The 24,960-nt window shown below is 36.6% G+C and overlaps 4 protein-coding genes across 4 annotated transcripts in view; 1 reads left to right on the top strand and 3 right to left on the bottom strand.

Annotated features, from left to right (window-relative positions):
• Window positions 1–24,960, bottom strand: part of LOC117374964 (guanine nucleotide-binding protein G(o) subunit alpha-like) — a 170,740-nt gene that overhangs the window by 65,254 nt on the left and 80,526 nt on the right. The gene's annotated exons all lie outside the window — the stretch shown is intronic.
• Window positions 12,070–13,576, bottom strand: cenpx (centromere protein X). Its single transcript, XM_033971403.2, has 5 exons — window positions 13,505–13,576; window positions 12,586–12,637; window positions 12,461–12,514; window positions 12,293–12,381; window positions 12,070–12,142 (listed from the first exon to the last, which is right to left on the bottom strand). Exons 1-5 carry the CDS (start codon window positions 13,556–13,558, stop codon window positions 12,128–12,130), a joined length of 264 nt encoding a protein of 87 aa, XP_033827294.2. The 5' UTR covers window positions 13,559–13,576; the 3' UTR covers window positions 12,070–12,127.
• LOC117375380 (ribonucleoprotein RB97D) lies at window positions 14,601–17,321 on the bottom strand. Its single transcript, XM_033971677.1, has 5 exons — window positions 17,318–17,321; window positions 15,829–15,911; window positions 15,659–15,754; window positions 15,267–15,410; window positions 14,601–14,723 (listed from the first exon to the last, which is right to left on the bottom strand). The coding sequence occupies exons 1-5, from the start codon at window positions 17,319–17,321 to the stop codon at window positions 14,601–14,603; spliced, it is 450 nt and encodes a 149-aa protein (XP_033827568.1).
• syngr2a (synaptogyrin 2a) lies at window positions 22,676–24,670 on the top strand. The gene is made up of 4 exons (XM_033971776.2): window positions 22,676–22,875; window positions 23,202–23,439; window positions 23,508–23,653; window positions 23,728–24,670. Exons 1-4 carry the CDS (start codon window positions 22,777–22,779, stop codon window positions 23,926–23,928), a joined length of 684 nt encoding a protein of 227 aa, XP_033827667.1. The 5' UTR covers window positions 22,676–22,776; the 3' UTR covers window positions 23,929–24,670.

Genomic DNA, 24,960 nt, shown 5'->3' with positions numbered 1-24,960 from the left:
AAGGACCATTGCCACTTTTCAACATGCATGTTTTATATGTCTATGTTTGTCTGTGGCCAGGATGAAAGGAGATGCTTTTGTCTGTCTCCTGAAAAGTCTGGACAGACTGGTCCTAAGCAGAAAACATCAGAGGTGGGCTCATTTTATGGTAAACTTGACACTATGCATATGTGCTGCACATAAACATCTTCACTTGTCCTTAGATGATACCAGGCATGTGTTTACTACAGCCTCTTTACCCAATGTGACCTCCACCATCATAGTATCGGAAATGTACATTCCAGATGTTCATTAATGTTTAACATCACAGGCTGTTCCAAATATTAAGTGCTTTGTTGGACTTTGTTGGGCAGTATGCAAATACACTCAATATGGACACAGTTTGCATCCTTTGTAAAAGAGTAACATTGCAATGAAATATATTTAAGTCATGAAATTGTCAAAGTAAAACCAATTTAAATAAAAAATAAAAAAGGCTAATTATGATGTGAAATAAATTATGTCTATATCTTGAACATTCAGTGGACAGTTGTTGAAACTAGTGAACTATAAAACATTATCTGTGGTACCACAGTTTCTTCATCAAAGTAGCGCTCCTGGGTAAATCTTTAAGTGTAAAACTATCAAATGCTACTGTTTACTACTTTTAATGTAACATATGAGCACTGACTCGTTCCTTTTCCTTTTGGTAAACTTTTCTCTATTAAAGGCATATTCTCTAAGCTGTTCCCTGTGTAATTAATAGCAAAAAGATATAAACTATAGCAAATTACAAACAAGACTCTTTGATCATATCCGATGTATGACAAGTGGACCTTTTAATTAACTTGGATTAAAAAGTCGTGTGGCTGCTGACACCCATCATGCTGCCACATGCCACCCATACCAAGTAATAGGCCTATATTGTTTTGAGATTTGCAATATGATTTTTCTGTAAGATGAACATGATTTTCTGCTGCCCCTCCGCTAATCATTAAGGCAGTCTTCCATGTCTATAGAGTTGTTTCTGTCAGTCATAGTTCAAAACCACAAGCCTAAACCAGAGACTGTGGTATTGTTGTAGCTTTCATGTGGCCTGGGTACTCATGTGCACCCTTCACTCCTCACTGTAAGCTCCACTGGTTCATATCTCATCAGTGCTTACATGCTTTTATGGTCAGCCAGCAGTTAACATGCATATACTGAATAGTGTCTCTATGCTAAATCTCTTTTCTACTGCCATTTCCTCTGTCAGTCATTTAACTTGCAGTCTAACCTATGAGTACATTTCTAAACAGATGCTCTCCCTAATGCACATCTCAGTTCACAATGACAAAAACATGCAAATTAACATTAAAACATGAAAAACATGGGGTTTAGCAAGTTGTGTTCATAGAGAAATAAACTGACATTGTTTTATTTTTTTTATGTGCTCATCTGTTTAAACCAAAAATAATTAAAGTTGATTTACAGTTATGATAAAAGATATTTGAAATGAAGTCAAGTTCCCTTGATGTAGCTGATGCAGCTGACATACCTTTCACCAGGAATATGCACAGATAAATTACCATAGAATCCTAATCCGGGCTGGTGAGAGAACAGCTCTAATCTGTGTTTTTCCATAATCTCAGGTTAGAAATCCCACTGTGTGAGTTTAGAGTATCCTGACTGCATGCACAATAGCCCCTTGAGACTGACAGTAATTAATTCACCTTGACAGCCTTTAAAGTGGAAGTGCAGGAAATGGCATGTAATCAGTGTGACTCTCAAGGCAGCATGTGCCCTGTGCTGCGCTCACTGACTGATGGAGACGTGAGGAGCTGTGGAGCGGCCTAACCTCAGGCCCTTACAGCTGGACTCCCAGAGCCTGGAAAAGGCTCTGTTTATTTGTGCAACAGTGTAATCAGGGCCTGCCATTTCCAGACCAAGCACTTGCACCTTTTCTCCATCTTTCTCTGCTCACCAGCCTGTCCTAGTCTGCTTTGAACCTCATCATTATCCTAATCCTGACCCTTACTTACTTTAATTTGTTTTATGTAGTTCTGGAAAGTGGTAAAATGAAACATAAAGTTTGTTGCTTAAAGATGACAAAGCACTGAGTATTAAAGACAGCTGAAGACCAGTTCTGAGTCATTTTATGAACACTTTTGAATGGGCTTGAATCTCCACTGAAGGCACACTTTCTCTTTTCTCCATCAAAGGAAGTGTGTGGAATGTGGTAACATGCTAATAATTTAGTCTGTAACACTGTGGTTGAAATTATGAGATACTTTCATTTAAAAGCCTAGGATAAGTAAACAAGCTTACGCATGTGGCCACAATATTGCTGCTCTTGTGTCCAGATAGACTCTGTGGGAAATGTGTGTTTCAGCTGGTATTTTATATACCTCATAATGTAGGAACAAAGCTCAATGTCACGCGATTGACTGAATTAAACAACTTAAATATTACCTTAAATGCTTTGCATTGGGAATACAAAAAAGAACTTGTTTGGAAAATACGATATGGGGAGAACAAACTGGATCCACTTTTCCCAACTACTTTGGCATAACACAGGGTATACTGGCGGCTCCAAGCTCTGTGTTGTCATTTGCTAACCCATCTACAGTATGTTTTTCACTTAGTATTAACATAGGCACAGTATTTTGTATAAATTAATTTAATCAAACACAGGACTATTCACTGCAAATATCATCACTAAGTTGACAAAAATACTCTCCTTTCTCACCTTCTCAGATTCACTTTAAGAATGCTCGGTGCCTTTATTTGTCTGTTTGTTGGTGCAGACAGAGAGGCGGCCTCTTTGCACAACAGCATCCCCAAGTCTAAGCTTTTCGGCTCAGAAGAAGAGGCATCTTGGTGGTTTTCTTTGGCCACAATGTTTGATGTGGGCAGCCCTTAATCACACAACATACTCTCTCTACATGAACGGCATCCATCTCTTTCTGCAAACTTTTCTTCTTTCTCCTTGGCCTGCGCTCACTCTTGCTTTTGTCGAGTTATTGTGCAAGAGCATGTTGTGAGACGAGGGACAAGACTTGGGCCTTGATCTCTATGAAGTGATTTTGATCTGGCCAATCCGGCAATTAGGCTACTGAGGGAAGACTCTGAACCTCTAATCCTGAATGGGAGACATGTGTGTCTTTGTAGTCATAATGTCTTGCTTCCTCCTCTGTCCTCACAGCACTATCTGATGGGACACAGCGAGTATTAAAACCAATGCCTTAGATGGAAGCCTAGTATTAAGATAGAGATGTTGTGCCCTTTGAGGCTGACAACTTTTAATTATAAGCTGCAGTCTGATGTAGTTGTGTTTTGCTCTGCTGTGATGAATACAGGCTTTGGTCGACCTGGTGCCAGCCCTTTGGAGTCACTGTGTCACTCGCGGGTACTTTGTGGGCATGGGACACGCCGCACTGCTGAGAACGCACTACAGGAGTCCCATATGAGAGCAGAGATGAAAGGACTTTATCTCCCCCACTCTACTGCACTCTTTTGGAGCTTTTGAGTGACTGGCAGGGTAGTAGGTGGAGGACAGAATGGAGAATAAACCAGGATGGTTGTTAACATATCAGGCCCTTCTTCGAGCATCAGGAGGGGGGCATTCACTGAGATCAAAGCAAAGCATGACATTGTCTTGAACAGCAATCAATCTAGTCTTCAATTCAGCTGTCAGCCACTGAGGAAGTGGTCATGAACAGTAATGCAGCTCTTTGACTGTCCTCTTAATGGGATTTGGTGACACAGCAACAAAGAGGTTGCCTTAATGTTTTTTTATAAGGAGGTCTAATCTGGCGTGTTCACTTGTTAATTCATGTTGGATGATTGAAATGACCAGCGCCTTTGCAACATTGTGATTATAAAATCAGCTCAGTAACACCAAAGATTGTTTGTTATTTTTAATACATTTTACAATTTACTCTTTGTTCTTCACTTTCCTCATGAATTGCCATGTTTTACATGGGCTTGAAATGTATTGGTATTTTACAAGTTATATCTTTGAAAGACACCAGGACATGTTAAGTGGCCTCCATCAGCTGGACTTAAGGTTTAGGGGGTGTTGTGGGGTTTAAGAGAGAAAAGAGTATGAAAAGAGAATAAGACTAATAGGAATAGGCCTAAGTCATGCGATTGTGATTAGTATTGAGCTAGCTATTTAAATAATGATTTGTTTTAGGTTATCATAGCAATGATTGTATAAATCACATTCTTTACCACTTAACAGGTTAGTTTTGCTATAGCCCCTGTTTTTTCTTATATAACCCCTGTTCCTGAAGGCCAGTCTAAAAATCACCATGGATTTGGACAAAAAGCAATATCATGAAAACCCTAAATGATCCCAAAAATGATTAACAGATAATATTTCTGAAATTAGAAACATGCCCTCAAATGTGTTGATTGAGGTTGAAGAGTTACACAAATGAGAAAGGACTGCAAAATGAACCACAAAAGTACAGAAATAGTTTGATCCTTACAAGGAGTTATGTTTTGCTGCAGCTGCGCTCTTGTCTACACTGGTCAGTCATGCACAGTCAGTGTTACTGATGCCACTGTAAAGAGCCACAGTGGGAGAGGGCTTGTTCAATCACTGCAAGGCCACTCTGCTCCACAGGATATGGATTCAGGGAACATCTACAGGGTGCCTACACAGTGGAGCTAAAGTTGTTTTAGTTACAGACTCGTCTTTATTCTTCTGACAGCACTCGAAGACTATCAAAGACCGCAACTAAATGCATGTGATAAGGTCTGGGTTATTACCAAATCAAATGCAGTAGATTTGATGCAGACAATCAAAATTACACATTATTAAGTGGGCATGTACATACAATATGGAGTGATGGTTAAAACATTCACTTGGTATTATGTTAAGTGATTTTCAGAGTAGGAGCCATTTTTTCCCAATTGATAACATTGTACTTTGCATGAAATATCCAAAAGGTAAACACAAATGTTGAACCTGATCATTTATAGCATTGACTAGACCCAAGAAGTTAATGTATTACACCAAAAAAATCTTTAAAAATATTAATTTTAGCTGCCCCCATCTGTATTTAATGTTATCAGCCTATAGAATGTTGTTATGTAATCTGAAACCCAGCAAAAGTAATAAAAAGTATCAGCTATATGCCAAATTCTTGAACTAAACTTGAGCAAAGGCTACACCTGCTTTACATCCCTTCAACATTATTCTCATTGTTTGTAAAGAGAAAAACTCACGTCACAGTGATCAAAGTTGCCAGGTTTGTTTTCCAGAATAATTAGCACATGAAAGCCTGTGTCACTTGTTTAACTGACTCCATATATACAGTCATCAGAGTGTTTAGATCCTATACCCAGCAGGCCCTATCCTCTATGAATTACCCATGGACATACATCTTCACTTTTTATTTATTTGCTTGTGTTGAGTCACGAAACAAGCGCAGGCTAAAGAGAGCATGGGCCGCACATGCTGGAGGAGCTCTGGTTGGCAAATGGATCCAATTGCGAACAGTCATAACACAGATGAATGAAAAGTGTATAAACAGTCTGCTAACCATCAATATGTCCTTCAGTGAGGTGCAGGGATGCAACTGTAACATCTGCCCGCTACGCTCTGAACAGAGTAGAAAACAACTGCTGCTTTTTGATCGGATAAGATCTCATCTAATTGAAGTATGATAATTAGCCTTTTCAAGTACTTAACACAATCCGGCCCAAGTCAGAGTTAAAACAGTTTTGAAGAAGTGCTGCTCTGTAGTCTAGTGGAGTAGGCTACAACACTGCCAGATTGCCAAATGTGTCTTTATTCTTATTATACACGAAAATATATCTTATCCAAGCAGTGGATTTCATACTCTCCAAGTACCACCTAACATAATGTCAATCAAACCTGTTGCTAATGCTAGCAGGAACGACGTCAGGGAAAGAAGGCACTTGATTTGTCTGCTCTTAATGTTCATATCTTGATTTACAGACAAATTAGTGTAAATTAAAACACCAGGATCATGTAGCGTGGGGTAATACGAACACTTTAAGACCAAAAAGTATGAGTCTCAGCATTTACAGTGAGAGGAGTGACAGTTTTTCAATAGAAAGTGAATTTGAGCCAGAGTTAATGGAGCTGGAACACAGTGGCTAGCAGGTTAGCTATGTCCATTTATATACAGTCTAAGGTACCACCAGATCCAAACTTGGACTAAATCAGGCATGAATTAAGACTAAACCAGGTCTAAATTAAGATGAAAACAGGTCCAAGATCAGAATAAACTATGGTTGTGCTAAATAATGATTAATCCAAAGGTTGACAAAAGCATGCAAATATTTGTCTCCAAACAAAACAATTGGTCAAACTGCACCACTGCAAACTACCACAATTTGAGAAGCACTGCAATAAAGTATAGGGTCCAATAAAGGCTGTAATGACCAAGTTATAAACCTGAACTACAACACATCAAAATCAGATTTTAAAATATGGCGTGTTTTGTTTGTCCCCCTGATTAAAAGTGTCTTGATTTTTGTAGTTTTTTGTATATTGATAGCCTCTTTTTTCATTACTACCTGGAGGTTCATGTGGCCTTTCTCTTGTCCACATTTGGACTAAACCAGAATTGTGCAGTGGTCAGCACAATACTTGGATAAACCATTACTTTAAGCTTGTATAACTAGACCCCATAAGAATGCCCAAACCTGGTCTCACCATGTAAAGTCCCCATCATGAAAGAGTGAGTAGAAATTGAAAAGACAGAAATTCTCCCAATCAAATCATGCTTTGTTAGTCTGTTGCTATCATTACCACATTTTGAGTGTTTTCCACTTGAAAATTCTCTCTGTGGTTGGAGATAGACTTAAGTAGTTTGTTCAGCTGCAGACAAACATGCTCAGCTTCCCGTCATCACATCAGAAATACAGCAACACAGACAGACTGCTGATGTCTTTTACACTGTTTTAACTTGTTTCCGAGCATCAGACTTCCTTTCTAATAACATTTGTATAAGAAGGTCAAATTAAGTTATATGTTACTGATAAATGACCATGACCGTTTGAATTAATTGGATTAATCATGGCTGGGCAGCAATACAGACTAGAAATGCAATGTTTTATAGTCATGAAGGTTTTATTGCAAAGAGCTTTAATCAGATAAGTGCAAATAATGTTTTTGTCTGAAAATATACTTTTAAGAATGTCATAGTTTTATTTTTTCCTGGTTTGAAAATGGTGACCCATAAACGACCCATTAACTCAACACTACTACTTCTTTACTATAGAATAAGTAAAGGAGATGGCACTGATTGCACAGAATACAGTATATAGAGTGAATTTTCATGAATCATATCATTATCCACATAATTTTTCCTATTACAGCTTTAATAGGAAAAATAACTGACAAATAACTCCAGGCTAAAGTAACACTTGTCTGCAGACACATCCCCTCTCCACAGCTGAGAGCACTTGGTTCCTGTGGGATGGTGCTAGCTCTATGGAGCCTTGGGATCTCGGACAGTGGTGAAAGGATACAGACACCAAGCCTTTTCACTGTGGGCAATGAGACATATCACGACCCAGTCCAGACTTAATGAGGATACAGGATATTGGCCAGAAACTTATTGACACTTGTCATGGTGCTGCTTCTAAATGGAATAACTTCTTGCTATTTGACTATTTGGTGGCTAGTTAAATTTAAATAAAATACTAATTTCAAAAGCGTACAATTACAGTATTTTCTGGACTATAAGTCGCACTTTTTTCATAGTTTGTCCGGGGGTGCGACTTATATTCAGGTGCAACTAATATGTGAAATTACTAAAATATAATAATTTGAAATATACTTTCACATCTTCGTTATTGTCACACTGACAACCGCATATTGGCACTGTAGGCACCAGTATAACAGCCAAGCGGAAACGGCGCTTCATCTACTTCCGGAGCAGGTGGAGTTGTTCTAAAGCGAAGAATTCAATTGAGTTTGTGATCTGGAGTGAGATCCAGAGTAAACTTGTTAGCTTGTTTTTTCTGCTTTATTTATCTGATTAACTGTTAATATCTTACGTTAACAGACCAGACACGTGTTCAGTTCTGTCTGTGCTTCATGGAGCTGAATAAATATAAATGTGTTACATGAGCGTTCTGTACTGATATTCAGACTGTTGTTCTCTATTTTATTGTTATTATTATAACTTGCCTTTAGAGATAAAATATCTGTCCTTGGTCTGGGATTTTATAAAATACATTTTTCTAAAAAATGCGACTTAGAGTCCAGTGCGACTTATATATGTTTTTTCCTTCATTATTATGCATTTTTTTCACTTGTGCAATTTATACTCTGGAAAATATAAGATTAAGATTTGTCATTTTAAATACATATTTTTCAAGGCACTGATGTAAATGCACATTTTTACCCCTCCAATTCCACATTAAGTGAAAATTGTGGTTGGGTTAAGTTTAGTCTATGTTTAGTTGAGCGAGTAAAGTAAAGAGCTTTCCATCTTACTCATGTTATTAGATTAAACATTTTAAATAGATTTGTCATAAACAAGTTTGAGTACATAGATGCTGATATAGTAAGAATGAATCCAAATAAGTTTGAGCCCGTTCCGATTTGAGGCACAATTGTGACACCTCACTGCTCCAGAGAATAAGAGTCTCCTGCTTTGATCCTGCGACGAAATGTATCAGTGCTCCAGTTTGAAAAACAGGTCAGACAGGAAACCGTTAACAACAAGGACACTGACCTTTGACCCTACATCCTGACCTCTCCTGCAATCGGACATGGAGTGCTCTATGTAGGCTTCCCAATGCTCCTCCGGGCAAATTTAGAATTCCGGTGCCCCTGTTTACAGATTATTTCAAGGCCTTGGTGTTATCAGTTTTGTGCCGTAAACATTTGTGTGGCTTCTAATGCATGAAACACCTGCCACCGTTAAACCTGGGCCAACATCTGTTTTTAAGTGGTCCAATTATATCACAGATATATAACTAACCACAATGGAACCAGATCTACTAAAACCTGTTTACAGTGTCACATTTACATAGAGCATTATTGTAGATATGGGTTAAATAAGACCAAAAGCAAAATCCTACTCCTGTTGAAGCCAATGATACTTTTCATACCACAGCTTGAGAACCACTGCTCTGAACTGCCAAAATCACTGACGCCACAAAACTGTGTCATTAGGGATGTGAAGCAACATAAGGTGTGAGGCATAAACCTGTTTTAATTGGCTGATTGTTGTCAGCATGAAAACAATTCTTAATTTAGTAGTTCTAGTGTAATAACTATAACCTTGCCGCTGAGTGCCTTACTCGTCTAATGAAGGCCTCTCAAGCAGAACACAGGCAGCGGTGCCACCTGCTTCTCACCAAAGAGATTTTGTTCATTACTTTTAAATACCAACAAACATGAGCCTTTTCATCTGCCCAAATCTGTGACCTGAAGGTTCATTTCCACTGAGGGTCACACCGCAGTATTTTTATACCACAATTATAATGGGACCCAAAAATAGAAATGCTCTGCTGACCTTGACTTGTTAGCCAAATTGGTAAATGATTCATACCCCCCACCATCACATTCTGTGATTTGACTGTTTCTTGGATGAATTGGTGTTTTTGTGCTCCCTCCCAAATCTAATTGAATGGTTGACTTTTGGAGGTTATGTAATAGGATTAATCTGCTGTTTCTGCCTACACCCATGGGCCATCACACAGACGGGACAAAACAGGGAACAGGCAGGTGCTGGAGGACTCCCCAGATAACTGCAGGCTTAACAGTGCATCTCCCTTACAGTCTGTGCCTCTACAGCGGCATGCCAAGGTCCCTAACCTTATCATCCACCTCAGTGATTCCGGAAGATTCTTTTCCCCCTCCTGTGGTGACAAGAGCTCCAGTCACTCCACAGAACACAGCAGCAGCCCATCTCCAGCCTCAGACTAACTGCCAAGCGCCACAACCACTTAAGAGTGAACCTAGCAAAGCGCCCGAGTGGCTCCCACTGCCAGGTATGCTCTAATCATTGCAGAGGACCCTGTGGCTCCTCAATGAGGCTTGGCCTCGGACCACAGACCCATCAAGAGGAGTGCAGACTCAGGGAATAGCTATAACATCTGAATATTTGCCTTATGTCCAGTTGTATATTTGGAAGTTCACATTATACTTTTGTTATTTGTTTTGAATTCTTGAACTCAAGAACTCAAGTAATTGCAGGAGATGCTACACTTCATGTACTGTGATTACAGTGACCAGAGTCATGGAAATGTCCAAACTTTCAGAAACCTTTTGCAAGCTCTACAATTTGTCTGCTTGTACTTAAAAATAAAAAAGGTCTGTGACATGATGGAAAGTTGGAGAGGCGTGAGGAGTGTATGAGCTGTGTTGAGTAGTGAGCGCTGATATAATATCAATATACTGTGGAACTGTGTGAAGACATCTCTCCTACGCAGCCTCCAAATGACATCAAATGTACGTACATACCAGCTTTACCAACTTTGGAAGTATTTATATAAGCATTTTAATAGTTGCTGTTTTGTCAGGCCAACTGGGAAAATACAGTGAAAAAAAAACAATCTTATGGAATGATTTTTGATTCATAAACACTTGCAATGAGTAGCTGAGGTCTGAACCACTGTGCAAACTGTCCAATAGGCTGCTGGAGTCAGATCAATGTCTGTCTCTTTTGAAAGCTTCCTCACTGCAGAGCATCTCCAAAATGTCTGAACTAGCTGTCGACACTCCCTGCCTTTAATGTTTGATCAAGAAAAACTTTAACTCATTACTCCCTCCATTGCATCTCCTTGTTTTTGTTTTAACTGCTTTCATATGTGTAATAATGCTGCCTTCAAAACTAATTTGTTCCACTCAGATGCAAACGAGGTGGGAGAAAATAAATTTCAGTTCAAATAAACCTCAACAAAATGAATTCGGCAGCTTTGTTATGTTAGCATTTTTTTCCCCAACATGAAAATATAATAATGGATTTGATGTACTGGTTTGCTGTTTTTGTTCAGCCAAAAGCAAATAATAATTCCAATAAAATTTTAGAAAGTTTAAGGAATTTACTTCTGGTACATTTGGTTCTGACAGCAAAATACAATTTAAGTGTTTCAGTTAACAAACCAGAATCCAGAGAGTGATCCACAGAGTGATACTGATAATGAATCTTTTTTTTTTCCTTTTCCTTTTCCTACTGAATATTTTCCCCACATCAGACCACTGGCAAAAGTAGTTTGAGAGAAATGCTGCACATCTGCCCAGCAAAAAAAAAAAATAAAAAATACTGTTATCCAATTAGTGGCATGAACACTTCTTTGAGTTGAGCGTGCATAAAAAAGTTCTCAGTAAAGTAACAGGTGGTTACTTCTATGCCTATATAAAAACATCATTTGTGAGTCACCAACAGCCACATAAATAAATTAGTTCCTATGCTGACTCATAGCAAAGACGGTTTGGTTAAACGCTCCCCTTTTGGAAAACCACCAGAAATACTGGGGTTAGAAATAACATTACCCATTCCCTTGCTGTCTCAATTTCCCCATGTGCTGTGATGAAAGCAGCGAAAGCACCTCCACCGCGCGCCTCTTTTGTTTATTTACCTTCGGAATTACACCCTGCTCCTCTTGGACTATGTTCCAATGTGTTTTGTTTTGTATCCTTTCAAACAGAATATCTATGCGTGTGGTCCTTGGACATGTTTGGCTAGCACATGCACACACACTCACTTTAACTTTCACTGTGCAGCAGCTAGGTCCCCTTTTGCCCTTCCCCCACCTCTAACTAAACATCGGAGGACAGCAAAAGGGAACTTCAAAGTGGCCAGAGGGGGTACTCCTTTTTTCCTGGCACTTGTCATCATCTAAGGGACTGGCTGCTGCCCTTATTACTCTAATTGCTTCCAACTGCTCCAGGATGCTTTGATGAAAGGCGCCACGGAGCACGCTGGAAGCACCTGTTGTTGCACCGAGAAGCACAGGTGGGTGTTAGCGGACAAGAATTGAACCCAGAACACCACAAGTTTTTTCAATAATTATCCAGGCCACGCTAATACTGGTAAAGCATTTAATAATAATGCCTGGAGTTATTATGTATGCAAAGAAAATATCAATATGAAAAAAGAAGTATTGGACAAGAACTATAGGCCAAGTATACTGCACTGTGGCTCCATCTTGTGGCTCATTGTTGCTAGAAGTCCAAAAGCTAAAAAGAAAGAGAAAATTGTATAAAAGCAGCCATTTTGTTGTGAAATGCTAATTAGGTGATAGTAAATGGTAATTAAAATTTACAGATTAAAATCTTACTGTGTGTTTATATAAGTGTAATGTAATATTTATTTATTTTACAACTTACCAACTGTGGCACAATTTTTTCAAAGTGCTCAATGTCTACTTGGTTGCAGTCCTCCGCTTCAGCTTGTTTTTGTGATCTCACAGCAGCCTCTGTGGGTTAAAGTGAAACTTTAAATGGGCAATAAGACACATCTGCCAAAAAACATAAAAAGTAATTCCTATAATTTACCTTGGACAAATATTTTTAACATCTCTGCCATAAGCACCACCGCATCACTACTCACTGCAACATAATTTCATAATATAAGATAAAGCTATATTAAGAACTCAGTAATAAGTGTTGTGTCAACTTACATCTTGTCTTTTCCTCTTTGAAGAAACTTGACAAGAGTTTGTTTACAGTCTCCTGAAACAAATAAAGAAAGTTTAAATTAAAGCACAGGTTTTTACTCTTCATTACCTGGGATTGGCTTACAGTTTTTTCCAATTGCTCTGACACTAAATCTAAATTCTGGCACAAATTCCAAAACGTCACACTCAGTTCATGCTGGCACAACCTATAACCATTTCAAACCTTAACTTTGATTTCAAAACTACAGAACACCTTTTGCAGTAACTGAAGCACAATGATCAACTATTTAAACACAGTTTGCAATTATAACACTAGCGCTTCACATCTGTGTACCTAAATACTGCACACCTCCATAGCTCAAAGACACAAAGGACAAAAATTAACCCACCGGCTTCACAATATGAATACATTTTATAGACACTGGTCATGCATTTTATAGACATTGGTCATGCAGTGTATTTACATCATATACCTTACTCTCAAACAATCAAAAACAGTACGATACTGGTCCCATAGGTCTGACTGCCTCACACTACACGTCTATAAAAGTGTTTCTCCGGGCAGTGTGTTAATAATAGCGAGAAAAGTTTAGACATTTGACAACTGTGTTTATACTTTAACAAGAAATTGTCCAATTTGCGAGAGTGTGTAATATTTTCTTCACAAAGTTAGAACATTCTGAATACTTTTGCTTCTTGTGTGAATAGTTAGGGCAAAGTATGCAAAAGATCAGTCATTTTTTGAAAAGTTTCAGAAAATGTGCCAGAGACAACTAACAAAACATTTAGAATCTAGCCAATAAATGACAGTATGCACAGTCCTTTGTATTGAGCTATTTGCTCAATATTTTAAGGTTTAATTATTCCGATCGCAAACCATCCTAAAGCGCATGTATGAAGCAAAAAAAATACGCAAGATTACCTTCCGAAACGTTATTTCTGTTTCCGAGTCTGCCATGTTTTCCAATAGACGCATCTCTTGGCGCTCTACAAACAATTGGCGCAGGACTCTGACGTCATCTTAGTCAGAACCAATCACTGCTCTGGACTCGCGACAGCACGCGCTCAGTTTATTTTTTGTGAAATAGTACTTTTTACTATTTTATTTCATTTTAAGTAATTTTTGGAATACATAACTTTAAAATAAATATTGTAATGATCTGGTATTTTGTGTTTAGTTCAGAGTTGACACCTTTTGTTGTTCTTTTAACATGCTTTGTTGTTATTCATGTAACGTGTAACATGTACGTGACACTTGGTTGCTATGACGACGAGGTGACATCAAGGTTATATTTTGGAGACTGGCTCTAGGAGTTGACACGCTGTTGTTTTGCTGTTGTTTTGGCGTGGGTTATGGCCTACAGTAGCCTTGTATTCATAAAATAAACAACCAGTTTCCTTACACCAGAACACTATAATATGATCAGGTACAAAGTAACATTTTAGTTTTCTTAGCCTAATAGATTATCAAGTGCTGGCATTTGTTGACTGAGACTTGTCTGCCTAGTTTTTGAATTAACACAACAATCAGATCCATAGACTGTGTCAGACCACTGCGATCAACACATGTCAGTAGAAAATCATTTTGGCACATACAGTTAATTAACAGACCAAGATAGGACCACTTACTTTTTTTTTTTTTTTTTTTTGTAGTTAGTTTTTTAGTTTGGCTATTTTATTACCCCAGTCTACATAGGGCCTAATGAATCAAAACTACTTCTAAAGATAATTCACAGAGCACATACATCTACCAGATCCTTAAGGTTTTTGTTTTGTTTTGTTTTTTCCCCCTTTATTGATCCAAAACAAACAGTCAACAATCAATTGTCATTCAGTTTTGTAGGCCCTATCAATTCAGCAGTTTCACTATGTCTACAATGGAAATGTCAGTATGAGATGTACAATATATAGGCCTATATATAATTACTCATGTAACATATGGATACTATTTATTGTCACCCATACAACATCAGCAAAGACAAATAAAAAGTAAAATGTGTAAAATATTTTTTTGTTGTTTAGTCATCCAGCTCATCATCTAACCACTGGGCATCTTCAAGTATGTATCCCAGACCCATGGAGCGCCGTGGCCGAGGTTTAGTCAACACTGCAGACATTTGCTCCTCTGTTTCTCCCTCCACCTGAAAAAAGAGGAAGATGTCTGACAGGACTAACCACAAGTAACCAGCAATGTTTAATTATAGGGCTGAGTACTGTTAAAAAGTACCTGTAAAACCACCTACCTAACCTAAAAAAATATATATATGTATTTTTTTTATTTTGAAGTTATACCGGTACATGGCTTTCAGAATTATGAGAATGTAGGACCGTTGGCATAGTGATTAACAAATTCAAACAAAATATTCTATCTTTTGGATGGGAAAAGGTCCTGAAAATGTTGCAAATAACAGGGAGCTGAAACCCATGAATAGGCAGTTTAACTACAAATGAATGATAAACGTTCATTCTTCAAGGATCAAAGAAAAAGTTTTTAGTAGAATTTTCTGTATCATATTTGCTAATTTAAAAAAAACAAAAAACAAAAAAAAAAGTGTGGTACTATATGGTATTACCTGTACAAATAAATACATAAATAAAATACCCTAATACAAACCATAATAAAATATTTTCTTTGTGTATCATTTGCTTATAAAATTATAAATTGATATTTTTTGTTAACTCACCTTAGGACAAACCACTCTTCTCACGGTCACTTCAGTTCCTCCAATAAAGTGAGGGCCATTCCAGTCAGCTATGTCTGCCTCTTTCTCACTTGCAAATCTCACATATGCCACTGCCTTGTTGTTTTCATTTGAGGCTTTCTTTATCTGAGAAATATATATATATATATATATATATATATATATATATATATATATATATATATATATATATATATATATATATATATATATATATATATATATATATATATATATATATATATATATATATATATATATATATATATATATATATATATATATATATATATATACACTTTTTTTTTTTTTACACATATATGGTTTGAATATATATATTCGAACCAACCATAGTCAACCATGTCACTGCTTACCTTGCAACCGGTGACATTTCCCCATTCCCTAAAATATGCCTGAATATATCCCTCATTCAAATAGGGATTCAAACCTTTTACAAATAACCCATGTTCCTGGAAAACATAATAACAATAATCCAAATAGTGTTCTTAAGCAGCACATTGTTTGCACACAGATTTAAACTTACCAAATTATAATTTTTGGATAAATCCACAATGTATTTCTTTGGGAGACTGATGAAAACTCTTTTAGGAGCTGTTTCCATTTTATCTGTGAATAGTTATTGTTATAATTATTTTATATTACAGAAAAAGTAAAGGTGTCCTAAACCAATCTACAGATAAATCAGTCAATCAATAAAAGCTGGCGACTAACCAGTGGTGAGTTTCAGGAGCTGATGCTGAAATGCTGTTTGTAAAAGACGAGGTGCACTTAAATACTCTCGCTCGTTGCAACATCACCAGCTCTTGTGTAAAATGAGTAAGAGGGTAAGAATGGTGACAAATTCCTTTGGTTATTAAGGTAAAATGTAGAATGTCAGGAGTACATGAGACAGTCTCTGGTTGTCATGACATGCTTCGAGTGCATTGTGGTTTTAAAACTGCAGCAAGATTTTAATGAAATCCAAAATTCCCTCAAAAATCTTAAATTCTTATTGAATGCAAATAAAATTAAATATACGATAAAAAAACAAACAAACCCCAAAACATTTAAGTGATGTGCAAGCTACAAACCTTCATGCATTAAATGGCACATTGATTAAAAGAGTCACTACCTACAAATATCTTGGGTTTGGGCTTGACAAAATCTTATCCATTAAAAACATATTTCAGAATTATGTAACAGTTAATTTTATTGTAGAAATAAACCTTGAATTACAGAAAAGAACTTGCTAAAGCAACGTTTCTTTCTGTACTAGATTATGGAGATATAATGTACCTGCAGACTTCAGACTCTACTTTGAAACCCTTAGATCCCTCTTTCATTCAGCCCTTCGTTTCACAAGTGATGAACAACAAGTGATGAATTCAAAACCCATCAATGTTCACTCTATGATAAAGTAGATTGGCCATTGCATTTGTCAGAAGAGAACAACACTGTATAAGACTTATAAGTCTTTTAAGTAGTCCCTTATAAATAAATGTATTTATAAGGGACTACTTAAAAGACTGTCTGAATATCTCACTTGCTTGTTGAACTTTGATACAGGAACTTTTAATCCAAGATCTCATGATTGTCTATGTCTAAAAACTTGGCTACACTAGAACTGAAATGGGAAAAAAAAGCTTTTGGTTATTTTGCTTCCCAAAAATGGAATAAATTTCAGGAACATGCAAAACTGGATATATTGGTGCCATTAATGCACTGTAATAATTTGGTGATGAACATTTATTCTCACACCTGCCCCTGTTTTAATGTGTTAAATGGACCTGTGCAGTTATTTATTTTGTTTGTTTTTGTTTCTATTGTCCTTTATTTTAATAGGGTGCTCAAGAAAAAGAGAGACTGATACTCCCATTGGCCTCTCCCTGGATAAATAAAGATAAATGAGAATGAACTGAAAGCAAAAAAAAAAAAAAGTGTTACAAAAAAGAAAAAAAAGTGTCATAGTGTTACATAGATTTGCCATGAAGTCACAGAAACTCCAGTTTACGTCTAGTTGTTTACAGATTTACCCATATTGCATTCTTTTGATTCATATTTTGGAATTTGACGTTATTCAGTAGATCGAATGCTGTCCATCAGGTTTATTCTTTACAATTCTATGGCACCCTCCAGGAGATGTACTGAAAATTAAAAAAATATATTATTTGCGAGTGAATGTAATATTTTTGCGAGTCTGAATGTCCACACTATCCTCTACTTAGAGCACCAGCCTATTTATCTATTTTATAGCATAATCTAACTTTATTAATCCGGTAGTTTGCCACATAAACATATGGCAGCTGGGTGTTGGTACAGTTACCAGCCACATTTCCTGTGTCTGGAGCGTGCTTCTTTGCCTGGATACTCCAATCTCGCCAAGATGTTCAGGCGTAGCATCTGTCAGATGGTTATAAGAGGCCATCGCACCAAAAAGAATTAAAGAAAATACACACATCTCCTTTGTAGTCCATACAGAACTTATTTGCTGTCAATATCGGCAGCCCCATACAGTCTGTGCTCTCTGCTGAGGCCTTTCTCCCAAATGGATGTTAGATTTTGGGTGCTCACAAATTGTATTTTTTGCTGTTTTGTTTGAATTCTTCTAATGAAAGTTACAGTGTTGGGCCAAAGCCCTTTACCACCTGAGAACAGGCCTGATTCAAGATGAATTCAGTGTATGTCTCTGAATGAGACCTGTGTAAAGTGTTCTGAGAAAGAGCCTGAGAAATTATTGTGTGAGAAACGCTCCAAATGATTTGATCAAATGTGCCCCTGTCCAGATACATGTTTGGACCAAATAATCAAACCAAAGAAAAGTAAAAAAAAAAAAAATGCTCTAAAACAATTGAAAAAACTTGAACACATGTTGCTATTCATTCGTATTTCAAATATTGTAAACTTGAACTTGTTCTAACTAAAAATGACCCAAACATGTCAGTCAGTATTGATCTTCCAAACAAATTCATTCAGTCATTGATGCTAAAATCAGCCCATCGATAAACACAATCACTGATCCGAATGGTGTCAGGCAAGTCTTCAACATCATAATTTGTTAAAAATATTTTTCATTACACTGTAAAATGTGATAAAACAGAACAGATTTAAGCAACATTTTGTAGGGACATTGAGGCATTTTTGGTCACAAAATATGCTGTATATTTAGAAACAATAATCAAAATTCTTTTACATCATTCTTCTGGAACATGTTTGTGTCAGTTGTCTATGAATGTGCACGAACCTATTATTGTGCTTTTTCCAAAAAGTCAAGCCAAAACGAAAAAATATTTCATTTTGAGATACATTTCTTCATGTCATGTTTAAAGAAGGTCTCAATAAAAACCTATAAACACTTCCAGACCTATGATCCATGATAGAAAGTCATGTTTCTTCCCATATCTGGAAATGGGCACCAGATGTCCATAACTGCCATAACTGTTACCCAGCAACCATACTGTTTACCCAGGGCCAAACCAACAGCACCTTAAAGGTTCACAATGTGACTGTTGTTGTTGAAATATTATTTCTATGCTCAAAGTACCACAGTTAATTTTAAACTATATCCAAGGACACAAACAGGCAATGCCATCAGGCCAAGTTAAAAGTCATATCTGTGGAGAGGCAAACCACTCATAGCTACAATTTGAAGGTCTTTTGTTTTGTTGAAAACATAAGTGATTGATTTTGTCAAATCACAACCACACATTTTGTTTATTTTATTTGCATTTTATGTGAATAAGTGACACAAAATGATACATAAGTGTGAAGCAGAAAGAAAATTATGTATAATTTCCAGATTAAAATAAATAAATAAATAAATAAATAAATAAATAAATAAATAAATAAATATATATATATATATATATATATATATATATATATATATATATATATATATATATATATATATATATATATATATATATATATATATATATATATATATATATATATATATATATATATGCAAAAATATTCAGCCCCCCTAAGTCAATACTTTGTGGAACCGCCTTTTGCTGCAACTACAGCTGCAGGTCTTTTGGAGTATGTCTCCACCAGCTTTACACATCTACAGACTGAACTTTTTGCCCATTCTTCCTGGCAAAACAGTTTAAGCTCTGTCGGATTTGATGGGGACCTTTTGTGAACTGCAGTTTTCAGATCTTGCAACAGATTCTCAATTGGATTTAAGTCCAGACTTTGACTGGGCCATTCTAACACTTGAATATATTTTGCTTTAAATCATCCCATTGTCACTTTGGCTTTATGTCTAGGACCGTTGTCCTGCTGGATGGTGAACCTCTGCTCCAGTCTCAAGTCTTTTGCAGACTCTAACAGGTTTTCTTCCAAGATTGCCCTGTGTTTAGCTCCATCCATCTTCCCATCAAGTCTGACCAGCTTCCCTGTTCCAGCAGAAGAAAAGCCCCCACAGCATGATGCTGCCACCACCGTGTTTGACTGTGGGGATGGTGTGTTCAGAGTGATGTGTAGTGCTATTTTTCCTCCACACTTACCGTTTTGCTTTTAAGCCAAAAAGTTCGATTTTGGTCTCATCAGACCAGAGCAGCTTCTGCCACATGTTTGCTGTGTCTTTCAAATGACTTCTAGTGAACTGTAAACGAGACTTCTTATGGATGGTTTTCAATAGTGACTTTCTTCTTGCCACTCTTCCATAAAGACCAGATTTGTGTAGTGTACGATTAATAGTTGTCGTGTAAACAGATTCCCCCACCTGAGCTCTGGATCTCTGCAGCTCTTCCAGAGTCACCGTGGGCCTCCTGGCTGCATCTCTGATGTTCGTTCTGTAAGTTTTGGTGGACGGCCATGCCTGGGTAGGTTTGCAGTTGTGCCATACTCTTTTCATTTCCGGATGATGATTGAACAGTGCTCCTTAAGATGTTCAACACTTCCGCTTTAAACTTCACCACAACTTTTTCTCTGAGCTGTTTGATGTGCTCCTTTGACTTCATTTTGTGGTTTGTTCCCCAACACTCTCTTAAACGTCTGTGGCCTTCACGGCACAACTGCATTTATACAGAGGCATTCAGCATTCAGTCTTTACAAAATCATCAGGCAACTTCTAAAAGCAATTTGTTGCATTCAAGAAAAAGGGGGCTGAATACTTTTGCATGCTGCACTTTTAAGTTTTTTATTTAAAAAAAAAAAAAAAAAAGGGAAATCTTGTAAAATATTTCCTTCCACTTCACACTTGTGTGCCATTTTTTTGTTGCTCAAATTTGTGGCTGTGACGTGTCAATATGTGAAGAGGTTCCAATCCAATCCACTTTATATTCATTCCCCTGGAACATATATTTATGTTCCAGGGGAATGAATACTTTTGTAAACCACTGTAAGCTATATATCGTGCCTCCATACACTATTAAGTCTACAGTCTCTTCTGTTCTGTTTGAATTTCTTCATTCAAAGAGACAGAGGTTGTGCCCACACCTGAACAGGTTGATGCAGTATTGGACAAAATTACTTCACTAAAATTGTAGGTCTATGTCAATTCCAAATTACTTGATATTATTTATGGCCTGTTCAGCACTTTGGTCAACTGTGGCTGTTTTTAAATGTGCTATCGAAATACAATTTTACTTGATTTGACTTGATGCTAAAGCTGTTCAGATTGATGATTTCAGGGTTTGTAAACTAATACATTCAAATTTCTGGAAGAGAAGCCACTGGAATAAAGTGGTACCTAATAAGGTGCAGTTTCTAATGAAGAAATTAGGTTTAGCTATTTAGAGTAAAATCCATGGTTGTTTTGGCAAATGATAACCACTCAGACACGTAGAATTAAGTAACATTGAAAGGTAGACAATAGCTTACAAAAGTTAGGAGCCTACAAGTTTTTGTATATTATTTATGGATTTATTTTATATTATTTTTTCAACTGCATTCTTCATTTATGAGAGTTGTACATCTTTGTAGAATAAGCTCTGAGCTGTCCTAACAGAAATGCAGAGGAACAGGTTAAAAAAAAAAAAAAAAAAAAACATATTTCCCAAAATAACTCAGTAATTGTCAGCTCCATCAGACATACAAAAACACATCAAAGTAGATTAATTACAATACAACTAAAATTTGAACAGGCAATATATGTTATATGTAATGAAGGTAATGTACCATTGTGTCCAGTCAAAGTATATCTGAAACTTAAATTATAATGTTATACTTTAAAAAAAAACATTTGAGTTTCAAAAAATCTGAATATCAAAACAGATTTTTCAATTTTAATATTATAAAATACATTTCTGTAAATAATTAACACAAATCAGCCTATATATTTCAATGTCCCCTATCACTTAACCCGCATAAACTGAATTAGAATAGTCAAGTTTCTTATGTAGAATCAGAAGACTTTTATTGCCATCGTCTGTGAACTTACTGAGGTGATAAAGTGCAACATAAAACACAGTGAATAAATACAAATACAAATAAGGGCATGCACAAAGTTAAAAAAAAAGATATGCTTAAAAATAAAATACTTAGAGGTAGAAAATATATACAACAGCAGCATCAGAACAACATAACAACAAAGACATAACAACCCACTAAATGGATCTGATAGAGTTGACAAAAAGTGTCAAAAAGTGTCACAACAAGACTGGGATAGCAGGCTTATAATATAAGTTATAATAATATGACAATACTGAAAAGATTAAAAATATAATAACCATTCAGTGATTCATTTCAGTTTAGGAAAACTGTGAATTTAAGTAAGTTGGTGGATCCATCAGCCTAAAATGTCATCTCTGCCACACATTCAACTTGATGTTATAAAATTGTATTTCTGATTTCTCCATTTCTGAGCTGTAATGTTGGCCCCAGTAAAGGCACACTACAGTATTGTTTAAATAAATCAGAATAGACTGACAGAGTTGACAAAAAGATGAGACAAAATAAAAAAAATATATATTTTCACAAGTTTACCTTAGAAAAATATTGAAAGCCTTTTAATACAATCTTAGCTCCAGTATACAGATCTCCCTTAGATTTAACTTTATAAGCATGGCAATTATGATGTTTTGATTTTTTTGATTTTTAATTATTTTTTTTTTCAACAAATTGCTGTTTTAGAGAGGACGTGATTTGTCCGGACATACATGCATCTTCTGCTGCCCTCTAATGGTTTAATAAATAAAAATAAAAATAAAAATAATTTGAGGCAGGGCTATTGTGCCTTTAGCTCCTTTTTCACTTATATGTGATTTTCATGAGCTAAAATAGTAACATTACATCAATAACTATAGTCTTTCTCTTTGTATTATTGTGTATTCATACCGAGGCTGTAGGATTAAGTTTGGATGTTTTGTAGTACTTTTTGTTTGACGCACACGCGTGACCCTGAACGCCTCGTGCTGGGGGCGGGCCTTTAAAGTTTTCAGGAAGTGTTGTTTAGTGGTAAACTGACGGAACTTTGATAGTGGAAGTTGTCTTTACTTTCTTTTTAAGTAACTAGCTAGTGCTTTAATTTACACGTTACAAAATGCAAAACACTGCATATGGTGCCTCCTTTGCTGGTGGAGCATTTGATTTTGCGAGTTTCTTTAAACAGCCACAAACTATTTTGCGCATCTTAAGTTGGGTGAGTGACTGTAGAGAAGTGTTTGGACTGGTTTCGTTTCTGTAACAGATGGAAGAAGGCAATGTAGATGGAATTGGTTTAACCAAGTCGTTATTTGGCTCTACGAGATTTTTGCACTTGAGATATCTGAATTATTTGAGTTTCTAATCATTATATTTTATTTCAGTTCCATAAACTTGATCTGTTGTAGGCTAACTCATGTGTCAGTAATGTATGGTTCAAAACACTGCTGGCTTGTTTTGACAGTTATTAACTAAAGGAAGTTGAATATTCATTGTTTGACTAGGAACAGTTTTTTTTTTAACCAATGCTCTTCCCTGGTACAGATATTTTCCATCGTGGTTTTTGCAACGATCACAGCAGAGGGCTACATCAACGTTAAAACTTCGGCTGCCACCAAATGCATGTACAACAATAATGACTCTGCCTGCAGCTACGGAGTGGGAATTGGGGTCCTGGCCTTCGTGGCTTGTGTCATTTTCTTCCTGCTGGATGTTTACTTCCCACAAATCAGCAATGCTAAGGACAGACGATACATTGTCATAGGGGATTTGGTGTTTTCAGGTAAGGTAGCCTTTAAATATGTAATCCAGACGTGTGCTCTGTACTTATCTGCTGTTGTTGTTCACAAGCTTCTTGGACATTCCTGTGGTTTGTCTGCTTCTGTCTACTGACCAATCAATGGCACCAAACAAATGTTGATCCTAACCAACTTGAGATCCCAAATGATGCTGCACGGGCTGTCATTGCCTTCTCATTCTTCTCAATCATTTCATGGGTAAGATCCACTTCTAACAGCAAAATCTTTTCTTAATGACAGTGTGATAATCCACTGTCCAAATATCTTCACAGGGGCTCTTGTCTTATTTTGCATTTGGGAGGTATAGACAAGGCTTAACTGACCTGAACCAGGACTACGCAGATCCTGCCAATGATCACACCTCTCCTTATCCTCCGGGGTATCCCAGTAGCGGTGTGCCAGCAGGATACCAGCAGTCCCCTTTCTCCAGTCAAGGGCCAGGAGCAGGAGAGTACCAGCCTCCCACTTTCTAGACTCAAATATACCAATACAATTGTTTGGGACTGTTCATGCTCTCTTTGCCTCTTGTTTTTTCGGTTTTAGGGGATGTCTGAGCATTTTGTTTCATGTTAAGAGTGTGATTTGGCTACTTGTACCATATTTACTCAGACTTGTACCAGAACAGGTATTCCCACTTAACATTAGCAGTACATTGTCTTCAAGGAAGTAACCAACAAGGTTTGGTTTAGTGTTTTAATAGTTCTATCACTGATCTTGGAATATGAATCTTTCATTATCAATCAGCACAGTGTGTAATGTATCTATGATGTGTCTGCAATACCAAATGTTTTGTATTGGGTGGCTTTTTTAAAAGTAACTGTGTGTTTTTCAAACCACTGAACATTGGCTTTTGTGCACTGAAGACATTCAGCCTTACAGGGCTGTGATTATTGCATTATATATGATTAGAACTATACTTTAAAATTTTGTATTCTTTAAGGTGATTGTATTTTATATCTGACCCTGACTCTTGGCTAACATCCTTTTTATTTCTAAGTATAAGGAAGTTTTTATTTCTAAGTTTAAATGGTATTTCTTGCTGTATATTAAGTTTTGGTCATGGGGCATAACAATGACATTCACATTTGTTAATTCTGTCTTTTCTGAAATCATAAATGCTTTATTACAGTCACATGCTTCACAACTCAGTTCAAATATTTTTACCCTTTACAGTGCTGTGTGTAACATGCCAAATAAAATATATCTAAATACGGATGCAATTCTTAAGAACAAAACTTGGGCAAATATTTATTTAGGCTGGGAAGGACTAGGGAAGTTCAGAACACTTCCAACGGTAGTTGGGTTGTATTAGAATTACTATTAAAACTGTGAAAATATGCGCTTTCTATTTTATAACTGCTAAAATGCAGTAAACGTGTATTACTTTAGAATTTTTTGATTAATGTTGCCTTAAAAGTAGAATTCGTCAAAAAAAAAAAGCGCCATTGACGCTTCTATCACGATGACGGTACTTTCCTTTGGGCTTGTGAAGTCACCTGACTAGA

The sequence above is a fragment of the Periophthalmus magnuspinnatus genome, chromosome 8 (genome assembly GCF_009829125.3).
Source record: "Periophthalmus magnuspinnatus isolate fPerMag1 chromosome 8, fPerMag1.2.pri, whole genome shotgun sequence".
Classification (NCBI taxonomy): domain Eukaryota; kingdom Metazoa; phylum Chordata; class Actinopteri; order Gobiiformes; family Gobiidae; genus Periophthalmus; species Periophthalmus magnuspinnatus.
This window is presented reverse-complemented; position numbering and strand designations above follow the sequence as displayed.

Coding starts and splice junctions, on each gene's coding strand:
- cenpx (XM_033971403.2), bottom strand. CDS start 13,558: ATGCGTCTATTGGAAAACATGGCAGACTCGGAAACAGAAATAACGTTT. Junction 12,638..13,504: donor CAGAAATAACGTTTCGGAAG/GTAATCTTGCGT, acceptor TATTTGTTTCAG/GAGACTGTAAACAAACTCTT. Junction 12,382..12,460: donor GTTAAAAATATTTGTCCAAG/GTAAATTATAGG, acceptor TTTAACCCACAG/AGGCTGCTGTGAGATCACAA.
- LOC117375380 (XM_033971677.1), bottom strand. Junction 15,411..15,658: donor GAAATGTCACCGGTTGCAAG/GTAAGCAGTGAC, acceptor TATATTTCTCAG/ATAAAGAAAGCCTCAAATGA. Junction 14,724..15,266: donor GAAGAGTGGTTTGTCCTAAG/GTGAGTTAACAA, acceptor CTCTTTTTTCAG/GTGGAGGGAGAAACAGAGGA.
- syngr2a (XM_033971776.2), top strand. CDS start 22,777: ATGCAAAACACTGCATATGGTGCCTCCTTTGCTGGTGGAGCATTTGAT. Junction 22,876..23,201: donor TTTTGCGCATCTTAAGTTGG/GTGAGTGACTGT, acceptor TCCCTGGTACAG/ATATTTTCCATCGTGGTTTT. Junction 23,654..23,727: donor TCTTCTCAATCATTTCATGG/GTAAGATCCACT, acceptor ATATCTTCACAG/GGGCTCTTGTCTTATTTTGC.